This window comes from Numenius arquata, chromosome 20, assembly GCF_964106895.1.
Source record: "Numenius arquata chromosome 20, bNumArq3.hap1.1, whole genome shotgun sequence".
Lineage (NCBI taxonomy): Eukaryota > Metazoa > Chordata > Aves > Charadriiformes > Scolopacidae > Numenius > Numenius arquata.
In genome coordinates, this window is record NC_133595.1 from 323,903 (window position 1) to 351,253 (window position 27,351).

A 27,351-nucleotide genomic window follows, 5' to 3' on the forward strand; every position below is an offset into this window, starting at 1 on the left:
ATTGTCACCTGTCCCGGGGACAGGGACATCCTTGGGGGCCTCAGCTCTTACTCATCTGGAGGTCCTTGGACTGCCAGGGGAGCTTGGCTGTGCTGTAGGATTTGCATGTGTTGGTCCTCTGCCAGGGTTAGGGGTGACCTGCCCACCTGCACCAGGGGACAGCCATGTGCCCCATACTACTGCCATCATAGCATCAAGCTCTGGCTTCCCCATGTACACCTGGCTCATCTTCTCACAAGCTTTAACAATTTTCTGTGGATATTGTTGCCATCACTACCCCCAAAAAAAAGTCTTAAGAGAGGTTGGCATCCCCAGCTCCTACCAGCCCCAGGGCTCTCCAGCACAGCACCATCTTCAGCATCTCCGCGTCTGCCACCGGCACACAGTGCCCCCAGTTTTCTCACTATGTTGTGTGTCCCACCCCCGCCAGAGACCAGGCTTCCCGTCTGTGTTTTCCTAACCCTGGACTGGGCCTTTTTCTGGGTGGCTGTAGAAGAAGATGCTCAGCGTGGGCTGCAGCAGGAACTGCCTGAATTACCTGGCTCTGCTTGGTAGTAATGAAATACTGATGAGCTCAGGCTACACCCAGGAGTGCGGGAGGCCATGCCCTGGGTATCTGAGCATTATTTGAGGGGAAAGAGGCAAATCCTAGGCAGGAAGGAAACAGCAGCACAAGGAGCTGTCATTTAATGTGCAAGATTGGCAGCAACGGCCTTAGGGAACCAAATCTGGAGCAGAATAATTTCCAGGAGAGTCCTCAGCCCTGCAGGGGCAAGCAAGCAGCAGGGGAAGGGCTGCAGGGAGACACCGTCAGTGGACTAAGCACTGGGGAAGATCAGGAAGCCCGAGAAGATGCTGTCGGACCCTTCCAACCCCATTAGGGAGTTCTTATCTGTTGGCTCCAGCCAGACAGATTCATTCACTGCCACCTTGAGGACCACGCCACCTGTGGTGACCTGGTAGCTGTTGTGCACATAGTCACAGAAGGTCACCACCTTCTCACCCTTGCTGCCACCCCGGCCCTTTTTCACACTGAGGCATAGGTTGCTCCTGGAGGTGACATGGTAGGTGAAGTAGTAGATGCCCGGGACTTGGCAGATGAAGCGGCCATACCGGTTCTCGTAGTGGCGCTTCTCATTGGTGATAATGCGGTCAAAGCGGACAGGCTGCTCCCGGCGTGGGTAGGAGCTCATGCTCCTGGCAGCAGAGAAGGCAGACTTGAGTGTGGCCTGGTAGTCACCAGAGTCCCCCTCAGGGCCAGGGGGTCCCATGGGACCTGGTAATCCCTTTGAACCCGGGGGGCCCCTGGGGCCAATCTTCCCAGGGTACCCCGGCTGTCCTGGGTCTCCCTTCTCCCCCATGTCTCCTTCGTGCTCCACCCGGCCAGGGGGACCTAGAAATTAGGATGAAGAGTCATTGCAGTTGCAGTCAAGCACCACAGATCTGTGAGGAGCCACTGGGAAGGAAATCACTGGTACCTGCACTGGGGTGTGGGTCAACAGAGACCCCTGCCCAACCTTTGCTCTCGTGCACCCTCCCTCCCCAGGTTCCTTGGGGTGCTCTGGTCTGCCCAGCCCCTTCTGTCTCCAAGTATCACCCTCACCTGATAACACCCCAAAGGGACAAAGTGGATTTCTTTCCCAGGACCATGTGTCTGAAACTGCCTTTTCCTGCTCTCAGGATTCACAAAACAACACTTTCCCCATCTGCAGCCTTCTCCTTACCTCGGTCGCCCTTTAGGCCATCCTTCCCATCTTTGCCGTTGCTGCCAGGCTGTCCTGGTGACCCTGGGATGCCTGGGATGGTGCCATAGTTCTTGCAGTTTGTGGCACTTGCAAGATGCCCTCCAGCCAGGCAGATCAGCATCACCCACACGGTCTGCATCTGCTGGAGCACAGAAGAATGTCGACGGGCCTGCACTGGGCAGCGGGAGGGATGGGGAAGGTACTCTGTGCTACTCTGGAGGACGATGACTAGAAGCACTTTTGGGTAATACCATCTGGGAGGGAAAACACCCTGCTGCAGACCCAAATCCACTCTCCTGATGGCCTTGGAGGGACCAGCACTTTTGGGCATGAGAAGGCTTGCCAGTCTCCTCCCTCTCTTAAATTACCAGTTTACAGGTGCCCAGAGCTTGAGCCACATGAATATCTGGGGACAGGTTAGCCTGTTCCAGAGGTCTAATGTCCAGCCTGGCCATGCTGCTGCCAGGGCATGTGCTGCAGGTTCCTACTGCTCCGAGTTCACACTACTCAGAGGAGAATTCTCCATCCCATCTTAGGGCCACACCTGCAGGGTAAAATCCTTCCCCAGACCAGAGTAGTTTCATCATCTGCAAGGTAATAGCTCTTGTTTTCCATCAGCGTATATGAGGGACAGCTTTAGTCCTGGCAGGTGGCAGTGAAATCCCCAAACCTGTTCTCCTCACCACTGTGGGGTGCTGTTGTGTTCTGCCACATGCCTGCTTCATCCCAGAAGCATTTCTGTATCTAACCAACCTTACTGGGACAGTCATCTGGGCTTCCAGTCCCTGGGGTCCCATCTTCCATCTGCCCTCCCTCCTGCATCCTGCAGCTCAGCTTATTCCCCCAGCTCCTGGTGCAGGTGCACGTGTGGTAAGCACTGGGCATTTGGGGGCTGTATCTGGACATCACATCACCCCCTCCACGCTCTCTGGCCTCAGATGGATTTTCCTATCTCTGAAACTCTGGTGTCAGCAGGAAAAGGAATCAGTAAATTGAATACTTCAGCCGCAGAAGCTCTGATTTGGATGCAGCAGGTACAAGAACCGATCCACAGGCTCCCAGCCAGGGCCCAGGCACAGGGCGACAGCATCTCAGGGGAGGAGAGCATCCCCAGGGCACCTTTCAGACTGATACTCAGTCCTTGATCACCCCTCTGAATCTTTGCCATCTCCCCTCTCCATCCCTCTTTTCCCCCAGGCGGAGCAGGAGGGGTTGGGTTCCCATCAGGGATCTCCACCACCCCCAGTCCAGCAGACCCTTTTCTTTTCTGCCCCAAGCCACAGAGAAGTGCCGGTGATGCAGGGGTGACTGTCACCCTGGTACTGCCGGGTTCCCCATGTGCTCCTACCTGCAGGGGAGAGCTGGGGCTTAACCTTACCAACATCTTGCTCTTACCTTGGGCTTCTTGTTGCACAGATGGAGAGTTGGACCAGGACACACCAGCGTCCTGCTTGGAAATGACCATAAGGAGAAGGAGTAAGTTTGCTGCAAGGGCTATTGTGAAAGGATTTGGGCCGCTTCCCTTTTTTATCTTTAGCTCCTAACTGTTCTTCAGTGGCACTTTCATATCCGCCACAAATGCTGTCCGCCAGCTCAGCAGGACGTGCTATCCCCAGACAGCACCCTGGGGCCCCACGGATGTACGGCACTGGCCCCAGGGAGCAGAGCGATGCTCTCTCCTGGGTCCTGCTCAAGTGTGCTTGCTACGGGGAACGCTGCTGTGAGCTCCAGGCAGGATTGGGGTAACCCCTCAGGACTGCAGAAATGTGCATGCGCTTAGCCATCATCCCTCAGGCTTCTCTGCACATACCCAGCTCTGCTGGGCGGTACTGGCAGGCCCAGAGGCTGCTACAGGGTCTCGGCATCCATCACCTTGAATCTGTCCCCCCAGGCTCTCCTAAATGTTGCAGATGGGAAGAGATTTCACCCTGTGGTAAAAGCATTTCCAGTCCTGATTTCTGCTGATGTCTTGTGGAGGTGAAGCCCAGAAGGTTCAGGGGAGATGACCTCCTTTTCTACTGTACAACATGTGCCACCAGGAGGAATCTCCATTGGGTTTTGGTGGGGTCTGTAGCCTCCGTAGCCATGAACTCCTTTGGCCTGGCTCAGGGAAGCCAGTGTTTCCCCTACCCTGTCCCTGGTGAGGCTGGGACCCTGCAGATGTGCCAGCAACCAGAGCCATGGCTATGAACTTCGCTGCATGCTCTGTGGCCCTCTGCAACTGAATTGCATCCACTTGGAGGAGAAGGGGAGTATCAGGGTGCCTGCCTGGAGTAGTCTTGGTTCCCCCTCAGTGGGGGCTATGTGCATGGACATGGGAACCATCCCATTCCTGCAGTCGGTCCAGCTGGGGGTCCTACCCTACTGAGCAAAGCCAGGACTGTGAACTGATGCTGAGCATGGTGGAACCAGAGAGGACTTGGGGACGTTCTGATGCCACCTAGACATCCAGATGTCACACACACCACATCCATCCACCCATACATGGGCCCCACCTGCAGAAAGGTAACTCATGGAAGAAAAAAGATGCTGGGTCAGGAGCACTGAAGAAGGATTTATTGAGACTTTCCATGGCTGGGTGATAGCAAAGGTGCTGCTGCAAGCCTGCTCCAGGACACCTGGGTGTCCCTGGTGCAACCCAGGTGGGAAGGGGAGAGATGCAGAGACCTCTGTCTCTGGCAGCAGAAGATAATGTGAGGTTATCAGGGTGGACGCAGGTGGCAGTGCCAACAGGACCCCGGGGGCCTGGCACCATCACTCTGGGTGCAGGTGCATCCAGAGGTCCCTGTTGCCCCCATTCAGCAACTGCCTGCCCTCTGTCCCCAGGCCAGGGGTGCGCGGCTGGAGGCTCGGGCTGATCCCCTCACTGGGGCTTCCCACCCAGCAGAGAAACATGGAGCATCAGCAACAGCTCAGCAGTAAGCAGCAGCATTTTGCAGGGCAGGGCGATAAGGTCGGCGTGCTGGGGTAGGCCCTGGTGAGTCTCTAGTCTGGGAAGAGCAGGAACCCTGAGAAGATGCTGTCAGAGTTGCTGATGCCCACCATGCCACTGTAGTCATTCACTGTCAGCCAGACCTGGTTCCCAGCATCCAGACGGAGGAGGATTCCACCAGAGCTGACCTGTATGGTGTTGGTATTATGGTCGCAGAAGTTGGCCATCTTGATCTCATTCTTGTACAGGATGACACAGAGGTTGGATGTCTGTGAGGTGTGGAAGACAAAGTAGTAGAGGCCGGGGATCTTGCAGGTGAACTTGCCCGTGGTGGTGTTGTAGTCATGGTTAGTGTTGGTGATGACGCGGTTGAACACCACAGGGACATTCTTCAGGGGATGCTCACTAGTCTGCCTGGTCACTGAAAATGCTGACTGGTGCTTCTGCTTGTAGCTGCCTGGCATTCCTGGCTCTCCCGCCTTGCCCATCTTTCCAGGGTCTCCAGGAGGACCAGGTGGACCTGTGGGGCCAGTCTTGCCTGGCAAGCCAGGGCTGCCTGATTCCCCTTTCATGCCCTTAGGCCCTTGTGTTACAGGAGTGGCCGGGAGGCCTGCGGGGCGGTGGGGATTGAAAGAGAATCGTCAACAGCAGGATGTGGGGAGGGGGGTCCTCCAGCCCCTTCCCTTGGGCAGGAGAGGGTTGTTGCCTCTCTCCAGCCTCCTCTACTCCCGCCCCGTCCACAGAGGATGCTCTCCATGGCCTGCAAACCAAGGCAGACCGACCATGGAGGACTCAATGTCCCCCCTTCAACAGCCTGTGTGTTCCCCTCCTCGCTCACTCACCTGGCTCTCCTTTGGCTCCCTTCAGCCCATCCCGTCCATCCCTGCCCGGTATACCCGGCAGACCTGGCAGGCCTGGAACCCCATAGCAGCTGGGAGTGGCATCTCCGGTGACAGCAGACCCCAGGTTCAGCAGTAAGAGGGTAAGGGCCAGATGGAACTGTTTCCAGAAGCTCTGCCCCATTTTGGTGCTCTGGAGCATGGAAAGGGAAAGAAAGTGCTGGGGTGAGGGCCCATGTCAGGGTGGCTTCCAGGCCATGGGGCAAAGGAGGTGCTGTGCTGCAAGGCTGACTGCACCAGGAGAATCCAGATGTGATGGCTGTGCCCTCAGTGTTCCCCCCCATACCCATTGCCAGGCAGCGGGGAGGCAGATATGTGGAGATGGACCCTGGGCTCATCACCACCCCCAGGGCAGCCCTTGATGGCACCCTGGGGGGTTGGAATTTCAGTCTGGATGGAGCCATGAGGTCTTGAGGTACCCATGGCCAGCTCCAAGCTCTCCTGGGCCAGTGTCCCAAATCACTGCAGACCTACACCCTACATCACTGCAGACCATGGAGACCACTGCAGGCTGGAGCTCCCTAGACCCAGTTGATATCAACCTTCCTCCAGCAACAGCCTGACTTTCCAAGGCTGGGGATCTCCGAGGACAGTGCCTGGCCCAGGGTACTGGGCCTTTCCCAGCAGGGACAAGTGTGCATCCCACCCGGCCATGTGTGCAGCCTGGCAGTACCTCTGTCTCCCTCTCCGGTTCCTCTCACACAGCCCAGCACTGTGCCATGATGCTGGACCCCAGAGCCCATACAGACCACCCCAAAGAGATGGACCCTGCAGCACCTCTTACCTCTGGGATCCTGCGCTGCTGAGCCCTCTGGGTTGTGGGCACCGCCTTCCAGCACAGCACAGAGTGGGGGACTCTCTGTGACACCCTCCTGGAGGAAGTCATAGAGTTAGGAAAGGGCCCCTGGGGACCCAGAACTCCCTGTTGGCCCCCAGCGGAGTTTCACATCCTCCTGCCTGATTGTTTCCTCTGAGCAAGCACTTTCATGGCTGTCCAGTGAGACCTGTACTTGTGCCACCACAGCAGCAGGGGCAGGAAGGACAGAAGTGGGATGACCCTCTGCCAAAAGATGCGCGACAAATGCTCCAACCACCACTAGCCCTCCACAAATCGCTTGCCTTCCACCCATCCTTAATTCGTTTCTCAGCAGAAGGCTGAGGAGCAGAGCCCCATGCCAGCTCCATGGAGCCAGAGCCACCTGTGCAATAAGAGGCTGGTGCGAGGTCATTGCCTGGCTCTGGTGGGAGATGCTGCACCCCTCTCAGGCAATGAGACTGAAGAAAGTTTCTGCTTGAGGGGTTCTGACCTGCAGGTTTGTTGCCCTCTCTGCACCTTGTCCTGTGCTTCACCATCTCTGCTGGGTGCTGGATTCACTGGGGCCCACAACCTCTGGTCAGGGTGTTGCTCCTTGCAGGTGACCTGGCCTCCTCCTCACTGCTCCAGGAATGGAGACATTTGACTGTCCAGCATGTGTGGAGCAGCTCCTCCAAGCAGCAGTCCCAGGGTATGGCACTTGCATGGCTTCCCTGATGCTTTCTGACTGCCTGATACCTGCCCAGCTTGCCCTACTTCCCACTAGCCTCACCCCAAACCAAAGACAGAAGAGCATCACCCCACAACCCTATCAGTCACCCCGGAGGTCCCTGTCCCCCCTTGTTGAAAGGCTGGAGGACCACAGCTGCCTTTCCCCTTCCTGAGAGAGGACTATGTGGGTGAGGTGCATGATCTGCTGCCTGTACAGGACAGCTAGTTTGGACTCATCAGAGAAAGGACACACATAGGCTGGTCCCAGAGATTTTCTGTTTGTCCCTGTAAGTGCCAGCTCTGCTTGTACACTCAGTTCCCTCCTGTTCTGCCTTTGCAGGTGGTGTCTGTGCTTCCCCAGGGGAAGCTTCTCTCCCTGGGCAGCTTGGGAAGGGGCCCAGGACATTGATGGTTTGGGCAAGACACATGAATAGGAAAGAAAACCCAAGTGGCTGTGGTGAAAGAAGAGTTTATTTATACTGATTGAAAGGATGAGAGAGGCAGTAGTGGCCCAGCACCAGAAAGGCGTTTGCAATGGCTAGTGTAGCAGAAGCAGTGGCATGCAGTGATTTCCCACTCAGGAACAAAAAGCCACAGCTGGTGAATGGCCCCAGTGACAACTGGACCCCTCCAGCCTGGGGTCTGAATGCCCAGGAGGAGACAGGGCTGCTGGGGCCAGGAGTCCTTTGCCTCCAGAATGGAGTGGGTAGGCTCAGCACCTGGCCACTTTGTGACATTGGTGGAAGCATAGGATCCAGGTGGTGGCTCAGTTTGGGGCAGTCCGCGTTTACTGTGATATAAGACCACAGCGTGCACTGAAGGGTGAAAACACATGCAGACACGCACACCTCAATGCTCTGGTGCTAAGCAGGTCCAGACTGCTGGTCCATCAGCCCGTCTGTGGGAAGAGCATGAAGCCGCTGAAGACGCTGTCTGCCTCAGAGCCACTGTAGATCATGCTGCCCCTGGCAGGGTCGGTGCTCACGGAGACCCGGTCACCCACGGCCAGGCTGAGCACGCTGCTGCCTGAGTTCACCTGCAGGAGTTTGTGGCTGTTGTAGTCACAGAAGCTGACCACACGCTCCCTGTTCTTGGTGATGCTCAGGCAGAGGTCCCCGCTGGAAACCACTTGGTAGGCGAAGTAGTACAGCCCGGGGATGCGGCAGGTGAACTCCCCGGTCTGGGGGTTGTAGGAGCTCTCCTCATTGGTGATGATGTTGTCAAACACCACTGTCCTGCCCGTGGATGGTGGGGACCTCCTTGAGGCGGAGAAGGCAGGACGCGGCTGCTCCAGGATATTGCCAGCTTTCCCCTTGTCCCCCTTCGGCCCTGGCTTGCCTGGGAGCCCGGGGGGACCATGTGGGCCGTGGTAGCCCTGGTTCCCTGGGATGCCAGGAGGCCCCGGCTCACCTGCATCCCCTTTGGGTCCTCGGATGCCTGTCCTCTGTGCTGATTTCCCTGGGGAGAGGTGGTGAGGAGGAGCAGTTCATGCACATCTGTCATCTCCTGAGCTGCTCCCCCAGCCTGTGGTGCTCCTACCAAGAAGCCTGAGGCTCGCAGGTGTGCTTCACACCACACATCCCTGGCTGCCCCTTACCTGGCTCTCCCACGTCACCCTTCTGTCCTGGCCTCCCATCAAGGCCAGGGATTCCTGGGAAGCCATCCTTGCCAGCCGGTGCCCAACACAGGCCATCCTCAGGTAGGACCAAGCCCAGCACTGCTGCCAGGGTGCTGGTTGCCAGCCAAAGCCCAATTTGCATCCTGCCTCCCTGCAAGCACAGGGTTGGGGGAATTGAGGACGGAGGCAGACACACAAATACCCCTTGGACACACACACACAAGTGCTCTCACCAGATGTATGCACAGATCTAGCACACCACCCATGTGTTGTCCAGTACAGACAGCCCGACACCATATGCAATGGTGAAAATAACTTCATGGAAGGATTTTGAGGCTGTTTCCTTGTGTGAAATCATTGATTTTACTGAAAATCTCTGACGTGCCCACGGTAGGGCTGTGGGATTGGAAAGCCCGGGATGTGGACCATGGCATAAACCCCTTGGTGCATGTCCTGGCGATGTGTGGTTGCACGTCAGATGCATGCAGAAGACACTTCTTGCAGTGCTGGGTGAGTGAGCACTGATGTACAGGGCAGTGGTCCCATGGGATGAAGAGAACAAATGAGGAAGGGGTGCAAAGAAACATGACAGAGGAGGGATAAACAGGCAAGGGATAAACAGGCAAAAGGGATCCAGATCTCCAACATACAGAGCTGGGAGAGAGGAGGGATGTCCTGAGCACACACACCTACCGCAAAACCTGGGGTACTCAGCCTGGGACAAGCCTGCAGAGTCCAGTGATGTCCACAACCACATGGAGCAAGGATAAATTCCTGTAGCCCTCTCCCTCCCCCAGATCATCTTCTCCCCCTTTTCCTACTTTAAACCCTTGTGGAGAAGAGAAATGAAGTAAGGAGGGGGGACAGGGAGCAAGGGCTTCAGAGCGGTGGCAGAGGAGGCATGTGTCCCCAGCTATTTGGGGTGACTTACCTCCTTGCTGGGGGTGAAGACAGACCAGTCTGAGCAGCAGCTCTGTTTGCTGGAAGCTCTTCCTTGGGATCAGGGAGGAAGAGGAGTGGGGGTGGGGGTGGGGGGATGTACAGGATGCACTAGCATGCCCGGTGGTTTGCCTGGTTGGGAAAGAGAAGTGCCAAGTTTCGCTTTCTCTGCATAAGAGAGAAACTTGTTCCCCTTTCTGTCCTTGACCCTGGCTGGTCACGCTCAGGGACCAGCTTGCTCAGCAAAAGCGCAGGACCGCAGGGCTCCCAGCCTGGCCTAGCACACAGTCCCTGCAGCAGGGACCAGTTACGACTGGGCACAAGGCAACACAGAGGTGGAGGCTGCCCAAGGGCATGCCACAGCTCTGTGACTGTAGGGGGGGACAGGTGACGTGAGCACTAGGTGGCATGGCCATCCAAGGAGTGCCTGGCAGGGTCCAGAGATCACTCTTGATGGCTCCCAGTCCAGGTCATGGGCAGAGCATGGCTGTCACTGGTACCCAGCCTTGTCATCGCTGCTGCTGGGAGCTGACCCCTCCAGATGCCCACCTTGGCACCGCACCCTGACAGAGCAGAGCTCCAGCAAAGGGATCCTTAGTGTCTGTGTGGTTCAGCAGGGCCTCGAGCATCCTTGATGAGACATCTCCTTCCCACTGCCCTCACTTCAGTAGTTTGGTGAACCTTGTCTCTGTAGCAGAGCAGGAGAAGATGGTGGTCTCCAGCACCCAGGCTGCTCCCTGTCCCCTTTGAGTGGCTGTGCCTTGTAGCAGCCAGATTTGGGCAACCCCAGGAGCTCTGTGTGGCATGACCCAGACCTACAAAATTAAAAAGCAAATACCTCACACCACCAAGCCCAGGGAAGGTGCCAAGGGATGTGCATTCAGCTCTGCCATAAAAGGGCCCAAAATGCCACCAGTACCCAAGTCCAACCACAACAGGGAGCAGAGGGATGAGACGTGCCACAATGACCCCAGCAGGTGAACATCCTTGGAACCTTGGAGACCAGCCAGGCCACCCTACAGAGGACGCAGTGGGCACCTAGGGGGGGACCTGGATGTTCTTTTCAGTCCTGCAGCAGCTGCACTGACCTTCACGAGAAAGCAGAGTTGCATTCCCCAAAGCAAACACAACAGCAGCGGAAGCTCAGGGCAGGATGTTCAAGGAAAGAGGATGGTGTGCAGATCTGGGATCAAGGTGGTCCCACAGCCAAGGGGAGCTGGCAAACCCTCTGTTCCCCCTGTCTGTCACCTCTAGCGGTCCCATGGAAGGGGTTGCATTGTTTCCAAAATAGCTGAAAAAGCAAATGGCTAGTGTGAGACCAAAAATCAGCCCCAGAGGCCCTTTGCTGGACAAAACTTTGGTCATCAGTACATCTCCATTAATAATTACCTTTGGAGATCTGTCACTGAGCTGGTCTTTAATTCATTGAATACGTGCTCTCTTAATGCAATATAATACACATTTTTAATCAAAATGTCACCCCATAATAAATCAGATGCCCAGAAGAAATGCAATTTTTTTTTATCAGCTGAGTTCCCCTATCAACCAGACCTGTAATTGTGTCAAGAAGAAATGACAGGTGAGTTTGAAAAGACCTACCTTCCACAAAACGGTGTTTCTGGACAGTGATTGTATTTCTGCCCTATTGCCCTTTGTTAATACACAGCCAAAATGAGACCACTCCATCATTTCATTCAGCATTGATCGATGGCCGTGTCCTGGTGCTCCTATGTACTTTGTCCCTGAGTGTCCCCTTAACCCCATTTAAATGCTGAGTTACAGGGGGCTGGTTACGGGTTTCCAGCATCTCCCGGAAGCTGGTGTTGGTCAAGGTGGCACCTCCTCTGGGTCCTTGAGACTCCTGAGCAGTGCTTAGCCCCACTCACTTCACTTTCAGTGTTGCTGCATTCAAGCTAAGCTTCCCTCTCCCATCTTCTGAGCATCTCCTCCTCCTCCCGATCTGCAGCTGGGACATCCGCAGCTCCAGGGGATGGCTGGCTGTGAGGAGCTGCGGACGAGCATTGCACAGTGCCATCCTGGAGGCTTCTGCAGACCATATTTGCCAGCGCAAAAATGCTTCCTGCCTGGCACTCTCCTCCTTCCCCTTCCCACCGGGGTGTGCACGGTGCGGGCCGTGCCCGGCGTGGCGCAGGCAGCGAGGTGGCACACCACGAGGTGGCAGTGCTGCCTCAGCCATGCTCGGTGTCACCCGCCTCTCAGGGCTCCTCGTCCTCCTCCAAAAGCAGGGGCGGAGGCCACCTCCTGGACATCCCCCTGGCCCCAGAGGCCACACGGCAGGATGTCCAGCTGCAGAGCAAGCACACGGGCACCTCTGCCTCGGCACCTAGAGGTCACACGTCAGGAGCCAGAATAACCCAGCTCCCGCCTGCAAACACAGCCCTGGCGGGAACACAAGCACCATTCCCAAAGCTGGGAGTAGTCTGGCACCCCCTGACACTAGAGTAGAAGCGGTGTTTCCTCAATGAGGACCAAGCCATGGCGGAAAGTGCAAGGGGTCACGAAGCCCTGGCAGGTTATCCCTGCTGATATAGATCCAGCAGTGTCCCACTAGCACCACCACCAGCAGGCTCCAGCATGGAGAAGGAGCAAGGATGACAGAAGGGACCTCCAGATGACATGAAATGGGGCCAAGCCCAAGGCAGAGGGGAAGGTGGGTGATGCTGGAGTAGCCAGAGGATGTAGGTGCTCTGCAGAGCCCCAGGCGGCACCAGAAGCAACCCCAAAGAAGACAACCCTGGATCTGGGGTGACCCAACCACATGGTCAGGGTGCCTGCCACTGCCTCCTGGCTCTGCTGCAGACCCCAGACCAGCCTTGCTCCAGACAGATTTTACCCTGAGCAACCCTCCTCCTTTCAGGATGGGCCATGGGGCACCTCCTTCACCTCCTTGCTGCCATCCCACCAGGTGGTGCCAGGCAAGACAGGTCAGTGCCATCCCAGCCTTGCACCCCTTCATGGAAGAGAAGTGACCCCCTCAAAGCCTCCTCCCCACATCCCCGGTGCCTGCAGGCAGACACGAGCTGCCTGACAGCATCAACAGGGAGACACGCTCCTCTGCTGCCTTCCCTGCCAGGGATCCCCGGGGTGCTGAGCCGTGACAGGCAGGAGCTGCCAGAGGAGGGTCAATCAGGTCACTGGCACCTAGCTGTCACTGCACCCGCGACTGCCACAGCGGCAGGCGGTGGGAGATCAGCAGTGCTGGCAGGTACTGCAGGCATCTCTGCTGCTAGTCACCAGCACCCAGTCTGCCACCAGCACCCACCAGGAGGTCAGCACAGCTCAGAGTGTCCATGTTTCTGCAGTCCCTGGTGGCTTAATGATGCCCGAATCACCGAGCCCATTTCACTGGCAACCTGTGATTTCTCCTCCGTTGAGCTGGCCTGTCCCAAAATGCTCAGCCCATGCTGCTGACCACCAGGTAAACTTCCCCTGCAACGCAATGGTGTTTGCAAGAATTCTGGTGTCTCCCACGTTTCGATCAACAAAACAAAAAGCTGGGATGGTCCAGGTGCCCTGGGGGGATTTCCTGAGATGTCAGCTGAAAATCAGGCTGTGAGGTCACTTGCCACATGATGTCTAAAATATTTTAATTGCTGTCCCAGGGGATGTGTCATTCCTGTGACAGTTGCTTACACAGAGCAGGTGCGAGGAGCAAAGACAGGTCTGGGTTTCAAAAGCCAGGATTTCATGCTCACTGTCTCCAGGCATCGATGCACATCCCTGTTGGCTCACAGGATAGATGCGAGGAGATAGATGAGTGCTGAACAGCCCTGGGCAATGCTGGGAAAGCTTGTCCCATCCCTCCTACTCTTGTTCTCTGTCAAGGATGTCAGGGCTTGTCATTATTCGACATCTATGGGTTAATTTGGCTGATTGTTTCCAATTCTTTAATGTATCTGTTATTTATTTATTCGCTTGTGTAACGAGCAGCTCTGGATTGATCACTTTGGCATGTAAATGAGCTTGTCACTGAAATTTGTAGATTGGGAGAGTTTGCAATCAAACACAGCCAGAATCTAAATTACAACATTTCAGGCTATAGTGGCAGGGAGAAGAGCGGAAGGATGTGCCATGACTGAGATGGGATCAGAGCAGGGTGCCCAGAGCTACGCTGACAAGGTGCCAGGAGACCCGAGGCACGCAACAGGAGTCCCTGCCATGCAGCGCTGAGGTGTGCCCGGCAGGGCTGTCTCGCTCTGCAGCTGGTTCCCCTGGGGGACAAGGGCCAACAGAGAAAGGAAAAAAGGCTTTGGGGGAACGGTAGGATCTGGCCTGTGGCCAAGGGCTACCCACACCCGTCTCTGAAGAGGGCTGGTTAGCTTAGCATGGTGAAAAGTGTGCAGACACAGGATTATGGGCTGCAAGGCGTATCTGGCCTGTTGCATGGGATATTGATTTGCTTGCCACCATGGCTCGTGTTTGGCTTCTTCCCACCACTCAGGACTCCATCAAAAGTCAATGGATGCACCCAGGACGCGGTTCTGTCCATCTCAAGGTCAGTAAGAGAGATCACTCAAGACAAGTAAAAGAAATCAAAGTGCCATAAGCCTTCCTGCAGGCAACAGGCACTGCGGCTGGGCTGAGCAGCAGGGAGCCAGCCAGGACCCCTGCAAAGCTAGGGGAGAAGTGCCCATACCGATCCCTGGCAGGTCAGCCCTGGACTGAAGTCCAGCCAGGAGAAAAGTGATGTTCAGCAGCCACAGTGATGTGAGTCCCAGCAGGGTTGGTGATAGGACCTCCAGGATCTTCTGTCCAGCTGCTTCCCCGTGGCAGGACTATTCCCAGATCAGGGTGTCTGTGGTTTTGCCTGCTTGAGTCTCAAAACCCCCCAAGGACAGAGATCTCCCACCGCTCTGGGACCTGTCTCAGGACTGCACCACACTCAGGCAAAGAAGCATTTCCTAATGTCCATCCTGAATCTTTAAGGTCCAATACATGACCACTGCCCCTTCTTACATTGTTTGGCACTAGTGAGATGCGTTTGGCTCTATCTTCCTTGCAATTGCTTCCAGGTAGCTGCAGCTGTGATTAGCTCTCACCTCAACCTTCCTCTTCACCTGGCTAATCACAGCCCAGCAGGGTGGCCTCCCCGCTGCTCACTGAATCACAGAATCACAGAATCACAGAATGACATGGGGTTGGAAGGGACCTCTGGAGATCATCTAGTCCAACCCCCTGCCAGAGCAGGTCCACCCAGAGCAGGTTGCACAGGAACGTGTCCAGGTGGCATTTGAATGTCTCCAGAGATGGAGACTCCACCACCTCTCTGGGCAGCCTCTTCCAGGGCTTTGCCATCCTCAAAGTAAAGAAGTTCCTCCTCATGTTTAGGTGGAACTTCTTATATTCAAGTTTGTGCCCATTTCCTCTTGTCCTATCCCTGGGCACCACCGAAAAAAGACCGTCCCCATCCTCTTGACACCCACCCTTTAAGTATTTATAAGCATTGATCAGATTCCCTCTCAGCCTTCTTTTCTCTAGACTAAAAAGACCCAAGTCCCTCAGCCTCTCCTCATAAGATGAATAATTTTACTTGACCTTGGCTGCAACCCCCTCATGTAGCCCGAGGTGCAGTTTATCTTATCTGGTTTGCTCACACTCAGCCTGGTGTCCACCACTCCCCACTCCAACCCTTTCCCTAATCCAGCAGTGAGTCCCCAGCTTGTCCACCCCATGTGCAGAAGGTGATGCTTCATGCAGGCCAAGGGGACAGAGTCCACAGCGTCACCTAAACATCCTCAAAAGTTTCAAAAATGGCTTGAAAATTTCAAGGCAACTGAAAAAAAAGAAAAATCCTGGTCATTTCTTATTCACCTGTTGACTTTATACTATGGGCTCAGGAGACTATGTTCTGAGGGACACTCAGGACAGCATGAGATTCCCTTCCAAGTAGAAAGTGATGGCCTTATTGGGGGGGAAGCACAAGGTCCTTGTCTCTGGGCTTTGTGTTTTGACTCCTCAGTCCTGGGTTTGTGAGGTTTGCACTCTTTGGGGCCATGAGGCCATGGCAAGACCATCACAAATCCTTCCACCAGACAGGGATGTGCTCGTCTGAGTGGAGCAAGGACCTCCATACACCCATTTGTAGTGATGTTATGCTTGCTACTGGACTGAGACCAGCAGCAGTGACTCTTCCTGCACCCCACTGCTCTCTGTGTGTGGCCAGATCCTGATGGCTACCAGAGCAGTGCCCTTCCCAGGCTACTCTCCATCCCATTGTCTGGTTTCCCTGACATAAGGCCTCAAAAATGGAGTGGAAGTTTTCTGTAGACAAGTGTTAGTATTAACTGGGTCAGTGGCAGCTGGAGGTCTGTGCTGGCTGGAGACTATTACAACTTATTTTTATTACAACTTGCTCTCCACAGTGGTTTCTCTGGGAACTCAGCTTCCCTCTAACTGACCTTGGCTGCTGGATCGATCCGAAGTTGCAAACTCACTTCTCACGTCTGCTCAATTTGGAGGGCGTCTGATTGCTGCTTCGGAGGCTTTGATTGCCTTTGCTTCTGGCTGGCGGGACCCCGGCAGGTGCCTCGCAGGCACCATTAGCCAGTCTCCAGCTCAGCGGATTTGCCGAGGAATATCCCAGCCGAGCTGCAGCCACGCCATGCAGAGCCAGTCTGGTGTTCTCAAGGCAGAGGTTTGTTCAGCCTGTGGCAGGATGGAGGTCATGTTGCCTCCTCGTCCCTCTGCCTGGTGCTTGAACTCGTCGGCAGCAGAAGTAAGGCTCAGATTTTGGAATCTCTTTGGGCTTTCGTTCCCTGGGCAGGCAGAGGACAGCAGCACTGGTATCATCAGCACTTCTGTGGTCCATACATATGCGGCATCTTCTCAGGTGTTTTCATTAGCTCAACACCTAGTTACCCTCTGTGGGCAGATCACAACCTCTCTGCTTCTGCTGTGCTCCCTCTGAGTTCACCCTCCTCTTCTCAACCACCTCCATTGCCTTCCAAACAGGAGACAGCCTCTTCCCAGCTTGTGCGGACACTTTTCCATTTGCAGTGGCCTTAACTGCTCAGGATCCCCTCCCGCAAGTGCCTCCTGAAATCTTCTCTCTCCTCTCCGCAGGTGGAGGTCAAACCCATGTCCTTGCTGCCAACTCCAAAGCAAATCAATCAACATCTAGTAGGCAATTGCAGTCCTCGGCAAGTCACTGTGTGGGGGCAATCGCATGGCAGCCCCAGCACCGACTCCCTAGCCTGGAAGTTATTCCTCACTCAGACTCTTAATTTTAGAGCTGCACTGAGGGATGGGAAGACTCCCGGCTTCTAATTGACTACTGGATTCCCTTTAATTGATGCAATTTACTGCCAGTGTATCTGTTTTATTGCACTGTGGAGAAGGTCATTCTGTAACACTATTTTCTCAGACACCCTAGTGAGTGGCCATAAGCCATGCCCTGAAACTCACCTCCAAACTCCAAATCCAGAAGGGGATGTTTGCACCAGGAGGTAGAAGAGGACTGTGGTCCTGTGTCCTGCACCCATCACTGGAGATGTTCACCGAGGAGGTCCCTGGAGAACTACACGTGGAACCAGAGGAGCACAGCATGGTGGAGAGTGGCTGCCTGTGGACAGTGGGTTCTGGTTCTCTGGATCTGGGTCTGGTGAACACAGATGTCCTAGCATGAGCACAAGCACAAGCTGACACATGCAGGACCCTCCTGCTGGGCTTCATGCGGCATTTCACATTACAAACCTGGCTTTTTTATTTCCCATTCAGATTTATCCTGTAATGGGACGTATTTGTTTACATTAGTCTTCTCAAGGAAGTTTCAGGAGCCTTGGGATGGGCAGATTAGTCAGTGGGATTTCTAGGGAGCTCTAATCCTTTCAGTAATCCCTGAGCTTTTAAAATTAATTTATTTGGGGAAGCCAAATGGAGCCTCTCCTTTGCCGCAATGGTACAAGAAGATTAGCAGGTTGTGTCTCCTGTCCTGAGCTGGATGGACCTCCCTAATCCCCTCAAAACCCATGTTGGTGGGACCATGAGTTTCTGTCTCAAGTGTCACCTATCCTGAGCTGGTGTAACAACCCCAGGGCAGGGCCATATCTTCCCACTTGGAGCCACGCTGGGGCTTAGGAGGGGATTTTACTGAGCCTTTAAATTGTCTCACTAATTAATGACTGGGTTTCAGTTTCGGAACATGCACTTAGATAAACTGCAAAAGCGCATTTCATTAATCTTAATTAATTATTTAAATACTCAGAAGCCTCTGCTAAGGCCCTGTGATTGATGGCAGCTAGCTGGCTGTATCACTCTGTGTTGGTCCCTCAGCTTCCTCAACTGTACAGTGGGGCATTGGCCCTCCCTGCTTCCCCCTTGCCTGCTGCCTTCAGATCCAGGCTGGTCACCTTTCTGGAAGGTTTTAGGTAGGTGCTTGATCAGAAAGTGAATGAGTGACAATTCATGCCTTGTGCTAGACAGGACGTCTTCCCTGAATTTAAACTCTGTGTGTCTCTGTGTGTGCAGCCCCAGCAGCAGCGCATGCCAATTGCTAGGGCTGGTGGAAAACAAACTTTGCAGACCACTGAAGGGAAGAGCCGAGCAAACCAGGTAAGTAATTGCACTTCAGGCCCCTGCAAAGCACCGTCCACACCCCTGCAGGGCTTGGACAGCCCATGGGCCACAAAGCATGTTCCATGCCATCCTACTGGATGTGACACCAAGGGCATTTCCCACTGCTGAGACACTGAGGAAAGACCTTCCCTTAAGTGCACAAATATAGCTGTGAAACTGCTCATGGAGACATGAAATAAAGGGGGGAAAGGACCCTCCTGCGCTGCCAAAAACCTGCTACTGAGCCTGAACTTGGAGACCTGAACCCTGCCTGCCCTCTACGTGCTGGAAGGGCTCAGCCCAAGGTGATTCCTCCCACAGTCCTGGCTCCTGGAGGGGTTAAGATAGAGGTATCTGTCACTCTTAAAGATAAGAGTTTGTGATAAAACCTCGCCTGCACACCCAGAAAGGAGCACAAAGAGACAATGGCAGGAGAGGGAGCCCAAACAATACCCTGGGGCTACTCCCAGGCTCATCAGCCCATCAAAGGCCAATATCCAGAAGTACAGAGGAGCACAGGGACACAGTGCCAGTTGGGAACCCAGATTACAGACCCTGGAGGAACAGCCACCTTGTCTGGGGCCTTCTCTGGAGCTGTCACAGCAGAGGCACCAGCCCCAGTGTGGAGGTGTGAAGCCCATCACCATGACTCACTGGGAGCAGCTCCCCAGCTCGCCTTTTGGACCAAGGGGGTTGCTGCCTCAGGGTGTGAGACCCATCATGGGATGCAGGGAAAAAGCATTTTTGGATTTATTATGGGCAAACTGGGTGTCTGAGCCTAGCTGCTGGAGGCATCCACATTGTACACATGTGTGCGTGTATACATGGAGAATATATATATATATATAGTCTCACGACTGGACCTCCATCCTGCTCAGCCAGAGAGGGGAGTAGGATGACGCCATTGGTGCTCTCGACGTTCACGTGGGTGCTCCAAGTGTCTGCCTTTGACCTGCATGGCCAGCCAGATGTATAGGTATATATGAAGTACATGTGTGCTTTGCATGCGTGTGCCTGCTGGGAACACATGCCTCCAGCCTCACTGCTGGCTGGACCTGAGGACATGAAGCTGCAGCAGCTTCACCTCTCGGCTGTTGAATCCAGCACGTTTCCCACTAGCAATAAATACTGAAACCAACAATTTCACGATGAAGAGATTGGGAATCAGCACAGGGATCTGCTGTGGTTACAGGGATCCCGATGCAGACCCTGAGTGCTGCATCCACTGGATATACAGACAAGGAGAGAAAAGCCTCCTTTTTGGAGAGAAGACCAAGAGACTCAGCCTACAATGTTGTTCTTCCAGAAGATGAGCATCCTCCTGCTCCTCTGGGATCTCGCTAGCTCAGCGCGTGACACGCAAAGCCTTTCTTTCAGCATCCCAGTTACTTTGTGGTTTGGATTTGGAGGTGAGAGACTGTTGTCTGCAGCTCTGCGGTGGTATCTGCTTGACTTTTCGTTGATGCCTGGCTCCTCAACAGCAAAATCATTGTTCCCTCTCTGGCCATGCCCTTCTCTTACAGGAGAATCAGGAAAGGATACTCTCTTTCTTTCAGATCCTCTGATAAAGATGTAATTTTTAAAGCCCCACTTCTTATAGTTATGAGATTAAGCATAAAACTCAGTTTCCGCATAAAACAAGTACATTTTTGCCCATCTGGTGATGGAAGAGCCAAAAAATATTATCAAAAGGCAGCTGTTAGTTTGGACATCAAAAGATATAAGAATGCAAAATCAATAATGTTTTTAAGCCAGGCCTGCTTTGAAGGTCTGGAATAGGTTTGGGTCAGAGCAGGGGGTCCACCAGCACCCCCAGGCTGACACTGAGGAGCATTTCTAAATTTCTGGCAGACTTAGAGATATAGGCTATAGATGTCACTTGGGGTGGCAGCAGTTCCCTGTGCCTTTGAGGTCCAGACATGTGCTGAGCGGCAGCTATGACCTTCTGGATGCCCTGTGTGCCCGAGGCTGTGCCCAGGGATGGGGAGCCCTCCCTCATAGAATCATCTCGGTTGGAAGGGACCTTCAAGATCATCGAGCCCAACCATCAACCTAACACTGCCAAAACCACCACTAACCCATGTCCCTCAGCACCACGTCTGCCTAGCTTTTAAATACCTCCAGGGATCGTAACTCAGCCACTTCCCTGGGCAGCCTGTTCTATGCCTCAGGTCTCAGGGCTGCAGAGCTGACAGCCTGGCCCTTGGGCTGTGCTGCATGCCCTCACCCTTTATTAAATATCACACTTTGCTTCAAATGCTGCTTAATTTCTAATCAAACCTGTTTGCTAATAGTCGTCTCCAAGCCCCCAGGGCTATGCTGCTGAGGGCTCCGGTGTTTCTGGCATCTCCGAGGCAGTATTTCTCCTGTGCCTTTCTGCCTCAGTGTGCTCACAGCAGAGCCATCCCTGCTGCTCTCTCATCCAGCACTGCTTCATCCAGGTCTTTGCAGAGGAGAAACAGAGGGGAATCACCAGCAGGACATCCACCCCGAGGGAAAGCTGGCAGGACTGCAAGCTGGAGATTCGAAGCACTCTGGGGCATCCATCTTCACCACACATCTCCCTCTTCACGAGTGCTTAGTGATAAATTTGCACCAGTGCAGTTCACTGTGCCCTCTCACAGCCCAGCTCTGCTCTGCAGGGATGCTGTAGTCTGCAACCGGTCCCTGGTGGTCCTTCACGGGGCAACCCTCGTGAGTGCAAACTCTCACTCCAGTGACCTCAAACCAGACTCTGGAAGGAGGAGCTGTTGCTGTCTGATTGTGCTTCAGGGGGTGTTATTTAGATCAGATGGAGGACAGATAAATAATCTGCATGCAAAGTGCTTTCCTCCTGCACAGCTGGCTCACATGACAGATGCAGGAATCAGGGAGCCGGGGAAGGTTTATTATACCTAGGATTAAGAAGTGTCTGACAACTGCTTACTGTAAGCCAGCCAGAAGTAAAGGATGTGCTGCATTTTGATGAGACCCCTGCGTGAGCAAGCAGCAGCAGCAGCAGTCGTGGAAAGGCGCCACTGGGATTTGCTTTCCTTGTGGATTGCAGGGCATGACAGCACCAGCGGGGCAGGCTGCAGCCTGGGCTGGGCGGCCAGGGAAGAGCACAGGGGGTGGATGGAGGACATGGAAGGTGCCTGCAGACACCTCCATCCTGCATGGACTGTGCTGGGGAGGCTGTAGCTGTGTCCCCTGTCCGTGACCACAGAGACAGGTGGCTGCAGCCCCTTTTCTGGCTCTTCCACACCTTCTCAGGAGCTCCAGACCTGCTCGGCAAAGTGAGAGTGGAGGAGTACTGGTTTGACTGGGTCCCTGGCAGTGATGCTTGTCCTGCAGAGTGTCCAGTTAGTGGACTCATAGCAATCCTGTAGACGGGGATGGCCCCTGGACATGGATCTTCACTGAAGGTCTCAGACCATCTCTTCCAGCCTTCGAGCCTCCCCCAGCTCTCAGTTCAGGGATTGCACCAGAGGCATAGTTTTATTTTTGGCAAATAATGGGTTATTTAACACACCAGTGCACTTCAGCCCAGCCCCTTGTCCTGTGGAGGCTGCATGGATCTGCACTCCTCAGGTAGGACCATCCCTGCCACCTGGTTTGCAGGACAGCATGTTCAGGCCAGTAGTTTGTGGGGAAAGACCAATGGTCCTGGTCCTGTGCTGCCCCCAAACCCCTTGTACCTTGACTAAGGGATTAAGACACTGGCAGTTTGAAAAGCTGGGAAAGCAGTGTTGTTTTTCAAGCTTTTAATAGACTTTTATCTTAGCTCCCTGATCTGGATCCAGTGGGCGGGCTGGTCCTGAGGGCCAGGAGAATGAGCATGGACTGTAGTGGTCAGAGCTGCCTCCAGGGCACACGCATGTGCATTGCATGCACACTCGCAGGGTCTGTCACACACGGCACACGTGCGGGGTGCATGCAGGCATGGGCAGACATGGGGGGAGTCAAACACAGCACCCCCAGGCGTGAGGGGTTTGTACACACAAGTGCTGTCACCCACACTTGTGCACTGGGCATGGCTCCTATGCCCTTGGTGCAGGGCACGGCAGGAAGGGGTGCACACGTGTGCACTGTGTGTGACACGCATGTGATGGAAACATGAAGCATGGCAGGAGCTGTGCACAGACACACAGGGATGCACAAACATGCTACATAAACACAGATGCACAAGGACAGTCATACTCCCATGCATACACCCACCACACACTTTTCTCTGGATCTATTTCACCAAGGTTTATAACTCAAAATAGACTTTTTTTTTTTTTTTTTTTTTTCCTCCTTTTTAAAGTGTTACACTAGGGGAAAATGCACCCGTGAGAGTGGGTGTGTTTGGCACAGGCATTTCTGCAGCTGATCTGCAGCTCACTTTCCTGCCTGATTTCTGGCTGCTCTCCCAACAGGAGAGGTTGAGGAGAGCAAGTCTTGATGGCTGCTGGTAAGTCTTGGTAAGAAAATTTAATGTCAGTCCTGGGAGCTGGGCTTCCTGGCACTGGAAGCGTTTCTTGCCTGCTGCTGGGACAGGATCATGGATAGAAGCAGCAGGGTGTTGGTGCCCACCCTCTTCAGGCCAGCTGTGGAGGACATCTCTGTACGCTTTGCTCTTTTTGCCCGGAGCGTCACCCCAACAGCACTGGGGGTGACCTGGCCTGGTCTCCCATTGTCACCAGCGACATCAGCATTGTGAAATGGAAAGGGAGCAGTAGGAGATTTTCCAAACTGGTGGTGCCCAGCTGGGTCAGGATTGGTGATCTGAGCAGAGCCATCACAGGGGAGGGACCAGACACCCCAGCCAGGAGAAGAGGGAAGCAGCTTAGGATTGGGGGGGGGAGAAGAGGAAGGGGGTGGGAAGCATCCCTGCAGCCCCTTAGGGGTTAAACCTGCAGCCCCAAGGACACAGTGGGTTAGGAGCACGCATGAGCTACATTGCGGGGGGGGATGTTCAAAGGCGGGGGGAGCTGGTCAGGAGTCACCCAGAAAGGCTCAGGTTGGAGGCTGCAGCAGGGCTGGGTGTGAGGAGCCTGCCTCTGGACCCAGCACAAGCAGGCAGGGATGGTAAATCCTTCTGAAAGCACTAGCTGATCAGAATATTTGCATTGTTTTTCTGGCCTTTTCTGATGTACTAATGAAGTGCTCTGAGGCATAGCAGGAGCAAATGCGCTTCCTCAGCACGGCTGCTCTGGGCAATGCCTGTTAAAGGAAGCCTGCTCTGCATGCTGGGTTATTGAGATACGTTATTTACAGGGAGATGGAGAGGAAGCAAGATGTGCGATCGGTAATGACAGTGCAATGCTGCATCCTGGCTAGGGTGGGCTCATTTCAGAAACATGCATTTTAACAAGGCCAGAGGCAAGGTCACCCATCACAGGCTGAGGAGGGTGGGTCACACTTATCCGACAGGGGCTGCATCTTGGAAAGAGATGTCCTTGGAAGAGGATTGGGGGTTGCAGCAGGCAAAGGCACTGTTAGCTGTAGCTAAGAGGGCAAATGCAGTGCTTGTGTGAGCAAGGGGTGCTACAGAGGGTGATGACTTCCCTGTCCACATATCCAAGCTGTTGCAAAGATGTGATGTGGCCACTGGCTCTCACAGTATCAAGGAGAGGGTGTTCATGGTGTGAGAGAGCAAGGTGATGTCTGTGTTGCGTGCTGTACGTGAAGGTCAGGCATGACTGACTTTGCCAAGGGAAGGCAAAGACAAACCCTCCAGACCTGGGCAGATGCTTTGCATCACCTGAAGTGTCACTTAGACACCAGGTCCACAGAGAGTGATCTGAGATCCACTGCCCCAGCACAGTCCCATCATTACCATGACTTCATGCCGCAGCACAACCAGAGTATTTCTGTGTAAGGTGCAGCAGATGCTCATTGATAAAGTTGTAGCAAAAGGTGGTCAGGAAGAGGCATGAGGACCAGGAACTAAAATGTGCCCAGGGGAACAAAACATACAATGCAAATATGGATATACCCCAATATTCAAAAAAGGTAAAAAGGAAGACCCAGGGAACTATAGGCCAGTCAACCTCACCTCTGTGCCTGGCAAGATCATGGAGCAGATCCTCCTGGAATCTCTGCTAAGGCACATGGAAAATAAAGAGGTGATTGGAGACAGCCAGCATGGCTTCACCAAGGGCAAATTGTGCCTGACAAATTTGGTGGCCTTTTACGATACTGCCACAGGCTTGGTGGACAAGGGCAGAGCAACAGACGCCATCTACCTGGACTTATGCAAAGCATTTGACACTGTCCCACACGACATCCTGCTCTCAAAATTGGAAAGTCATGGGTTCGATGGATGGACCACTCGGTGGATCAGGAACTGGCTGAATGGCCACACTCAAAGGGTTGTGGTCAATGGTTCAATGTCCAATTGGTGGCCAGTGATGAGTGGTGTTCCTCAGGGGTTGGTACTGGGACCAGTGCTGTTCAACATCTTTGTCGGATTCATGGACAGTGGGATAGAGTGCACCCTCAGCAAGTTTGCCAATGACACCAAGCTCGGTGGCTTGGTGGACACGCTGGAGGGAAGGGACAGAGGGACATGGACAGGCTTGAGAGGTGGGCTTGTGCAAATCGCATGAAGTTCACGCCAAGTGCAGGGTCCTGCACCTGGGACGTGGCAATCCCAGGCACAAATACAGGTTGGGCAGAGAATGGCTGGAGAGCAGCCCTGAGGAAAAGGACTTGGGGGTGTTGGTGGATGAGAAGCTCAACATGAGCCGGTAATGTGCACTGGCAGTCCAGAAAGCCAACCGGATTCTGGGCTGCATCAAGAGAAGTGTGGCCAGCAGGTCACAGGAGGCGATTCTACCCCCCTCTACTCTGCGCTTGTGAGACCCCACCTGGAATACGGTGTCCAGCTTTGGAGTCCTTGACACAGGAAGGACATGGACCTGTTGGAACGGGTCCAGCGGAAGGCCACGAAAATGATCAAAGGGATGGAGCACCTCCCCTATGAAGACAGGCTGAGAGAGCTGGGGTTGTTCACCCTGGAGAAGAGAAGGCTCCAGGGAGACCTCACAGCAGCCTTCCAATATCTGAAGGGAGCCTACAGGAGAGCCGGAGAGGGACTCTTTGTCAGGAAGTGTAGTGACAGGACAAGGGGTAATGGTTTTAAATTGGAAGAGGGGAGATTTAGATTAGATATTAGGAAGAAATTCTTTACTGTGAGGGTGGTGAGACCCTGGCCCAGGTTGCCCAGAGAAGCTGTGGATGCCCCATCCCTGGAAGTGTTCAAGGCCAGGCTGGATGGGGCTTGGAGCAACCTGCTCTAGTGGAGGTGTCCCTGCCCATGGCAGGGGGGTTGGAACTTGATGATCTTTAAGGTCCCTTCCAACTCTAACCATTCTATGATTCTATGAGTCTTTGATCTTTAGATACATTTGCTCCTACAAACTACCGTGTGCTAGTCACCCACTGCCACAGGTGGACGTGCTCTCCTTCTCCTGATCCCACCACTCCTGCTCTACACTCTGCCACCATAGCGGCTCAACATCCTACTTCAGGTCAAAGCACAGGGTGGACAGGATGGGTGAGGGGAGACCAAAGAGGCAGGAGTGAGGGCAGAGAATGAGGGCAGGGGACAGCATCACTTGATCCTTGTGGCCAGGTGGATGCAGGCATGCAGGGAAGCTCCTTCCTAATCCTTTATCTTCCCTGTGCATGTGGAGGCCATGTCCTGTGCGGGGTGGAAGAGAAACCATCTATGTGGCTGTCTCAACATGGAGCCAGCACTGAGCATCAGGATGGCCAACTCAAGGGGGATGTGGGTGGTGCTGACCAGTGACAGTGACAGTGAAGCTCTGGCTTGGCTTGAATATTGGCTTGAGGCACCTGGAGCTGCAAGTATCTGTTTGTATAAAGATGCTTCACTGTGGTGGGGACCTTCCTCTGACACCAAAGAGGTTCTGCATCCCTTCCCTCAGGCAGCATCCACGTGTAGGTCACTCCTCTCTCAGACCTTGGTTTTTCTCTCCACGAACTCTGTAGAGGTCCACGTCTTGCTATATGGTGAGATGGCAGAGCTCTACTGCTGCACAAGTGCTGGCTTTCATGGTGAGCTAATTCCAGAGTTACTAATTTAATGATGATTAACGACAGGTACACCACCCTTCCCTTCCTCCTTTTATCGATTGAGAAAAAAAAAAAAAATCCAGAGTGGAGACGGAGATTAATTAATTCTCTCAAGTGGAGGGGAAAGTAATCAGACTGAAATCAGATCGAATTTAGGACTCATCGGTGAGCATGAGGATGTGCCGAGTGACATGTAAATGAAAGATGCCCCAGCCCGTGTCGGGTCGGGAGGGACTCGGCTGTGGAGCACAGTCCCCAGGATGGGGAAGAAGGGTTTGTAAATGTAGCAGGCAGGGCTTCAAGGGACAGGGCATCCCAGCTGGACCTGCCCGCCTGAGGCACACAGCCAGGTTTCCACACCACACCTGAGTAGGGGTGTCGGTAATTCGGTGCAAAGCCTGGTATTCGCTTAACAGGGGGGCTCAGGGCTTACCCTCCGCCCTGCCTCCACCGAGACTCCAAAGCTATTTTTCTCTTTGCTACAGACTGCATTACAGCATCACCAAAACTGGTCAAGACCTGCCACAGAAAGTTCCATCCTGCAGATCTCTGTGACTGTAGACAGGTTTTTTTCTGTTTTTCATGGTTGCTTCACCTGGGAATCCCAAGGTAGGCCTGATCAAGGCTGTGGGGGTTAAGCTGCCAGGTATCTAACTGTATTAAAACCACATATCCTCCAAGAACATCTATTTCACCTTGAGAAACTCTCTCCTCCCCATTTTTTCCTGCAAATCTAGCAGAGCAGAATTGAGTCTTATAGCTCGCTGAGGCTCAGGGCTCCAGCAATCTCCCAAGTATATAAGCATGACTAATTGCCTTGTGCCTACCATACCAGGGATTTAAAACCTGTATCCTGTTCAGGTACTGGCCCAGCCCACAACTGCTTCATTTCTAACAGCACGCACACTCAGGCATCAGCAAGTGAGATACTTCAGAGTATTCCCTTTGCAGTCCAGTGCAATGTCGCCTCATATTAAGAATGGGGCCATGAATCCTAAAGCTGTGACCTCAGCAAAGCAGTCAGCGATACCGTGTCAAAATCTTTTGACATGATG

General features: G+C 54.0%; 3 protein-coding genes across 3 annotated transcripts; all 3 read right to left on the reverse strand.

Annotated features, from left to right (window-relative positions):
* Positions 1–650: 650 nt before the first annotated feature.
* On the reverse strand, positions 651–3,332 carry C1QB (complement C1q B chain). Its single transcript, XM_074161720.1, has 3 exons — positions 3,141–3,332; positions 1,725–1,884; positions 651–1,393 (listed from the first exon to the last, which is right to left on the reverse strand). The coding sequence occupies exons 2-3, from the start codon at positions 1,882–1,884 to the stop codon at positions 819–821; spliced, it is 735 nt and encodes a 244-aa protein (XP_074017821.1). The 5' UTR covers positions 3,141–3,332; the 3' UTR covers positions 651–818.
* Positions 3,333–4,280: 948 nt separating this feature from the next.
* On the reverse strand, positions 4,281–6,535 carry C1QC (complement C1q C chain). Its single transcript, XM_074161644.1, has 3 exons — positions 6,361–6,535; positions 5,520–5,709; positions 4,281–5,287 (listed from the first exon to the last, which is right to left on the reverse strand). The coding sequence occupies exons 1-3, from the start codon at positions 6,460–6,462 to the stop codon at positions 4,731–4,733; spliced, it is 849 nt and encodes a 282-aa protein (XP_074017745.1). The 5' UTR covers positions 6,463–6,535; the 3' UTR covers positions 4,281–4,730.
* A 1,455-nt stretch (positions 6,536–7,990) lies between these two features.
* C1QA (complement C1q A chain) lies at positions 7,991–8,861 on the reverse strand. Its single transcript, XM_074161739.1, has 2 exons — positions 8,699–8,861; positions 7,991–8,559 (listed from the first exon to the last, which is right to left on the reverse strand). The coding sequence occupies exons 1-2, from the start codon at positions 8,859–8,861 to the stop codon at positions 7,991–7,993; spliced, it is 732 nt and encodes a 243-aa protein (XP_074017840.1).
* Between the last annotated feature and the right edge of the window lie 18,490 nt (positions 8,862–27,351).

Excerpts from the sequence above, each read along its gene's own strand:
- C1QB (XM_074161720.1), bottom strand. The coding sequence starts at position 1,884 with ATGCAGACCGTGTGGGTGATGCTGATCTGCCTGGCTGGAGGGCATCTT. Across the intron at positions 1,394-1,724 it reads TGGCCTAAAGGGCGACCGAG|GTCCCCCTGGCCGGGTGGAG; the intron begins GTAAGGAGAAGG and ends CCTAATTTCTAG.
- C1QC (XM_074161644.1), bottom strand. The coding sequence starts at position 6,462 with ATGACTTCCTCCAGGAGGGTGTCACAGAGAGTCCCCCACTCTGTGCTG. Across the intron at positions 5,710-6,360 it reads AGCAGCGCAGGATCCCAGAG|AGCACCAAAATGGGGCAGAG; the intron begins GTAAGAGGTGCT and ends TCCATGCTCCAG. Across the intron at positions 5,288-5,519 it reads GGGAGCCAAAGGAGAGCCAG|GCCTCCCGGCCACTCCTGTA; the intron begins GTGAGTGAGCGA and ends ACCGCCCCGCAG.
- C1QA (XM_074161739.1), bottom strand. The coding sequence starts at position 8,861 with ATGCAAATTGGGCTTTGGCTGGCAACCAGCACCCTGGCAGCAGTGCTG. Across the intron at positions 8,560-8,698 it reads GGGTGACGTGGGAGAGCCAG|GGAAATCAGCACAGAGGACA; the intron begins GTAAGGGGCAGC and ends ACCTCTCCCCAG.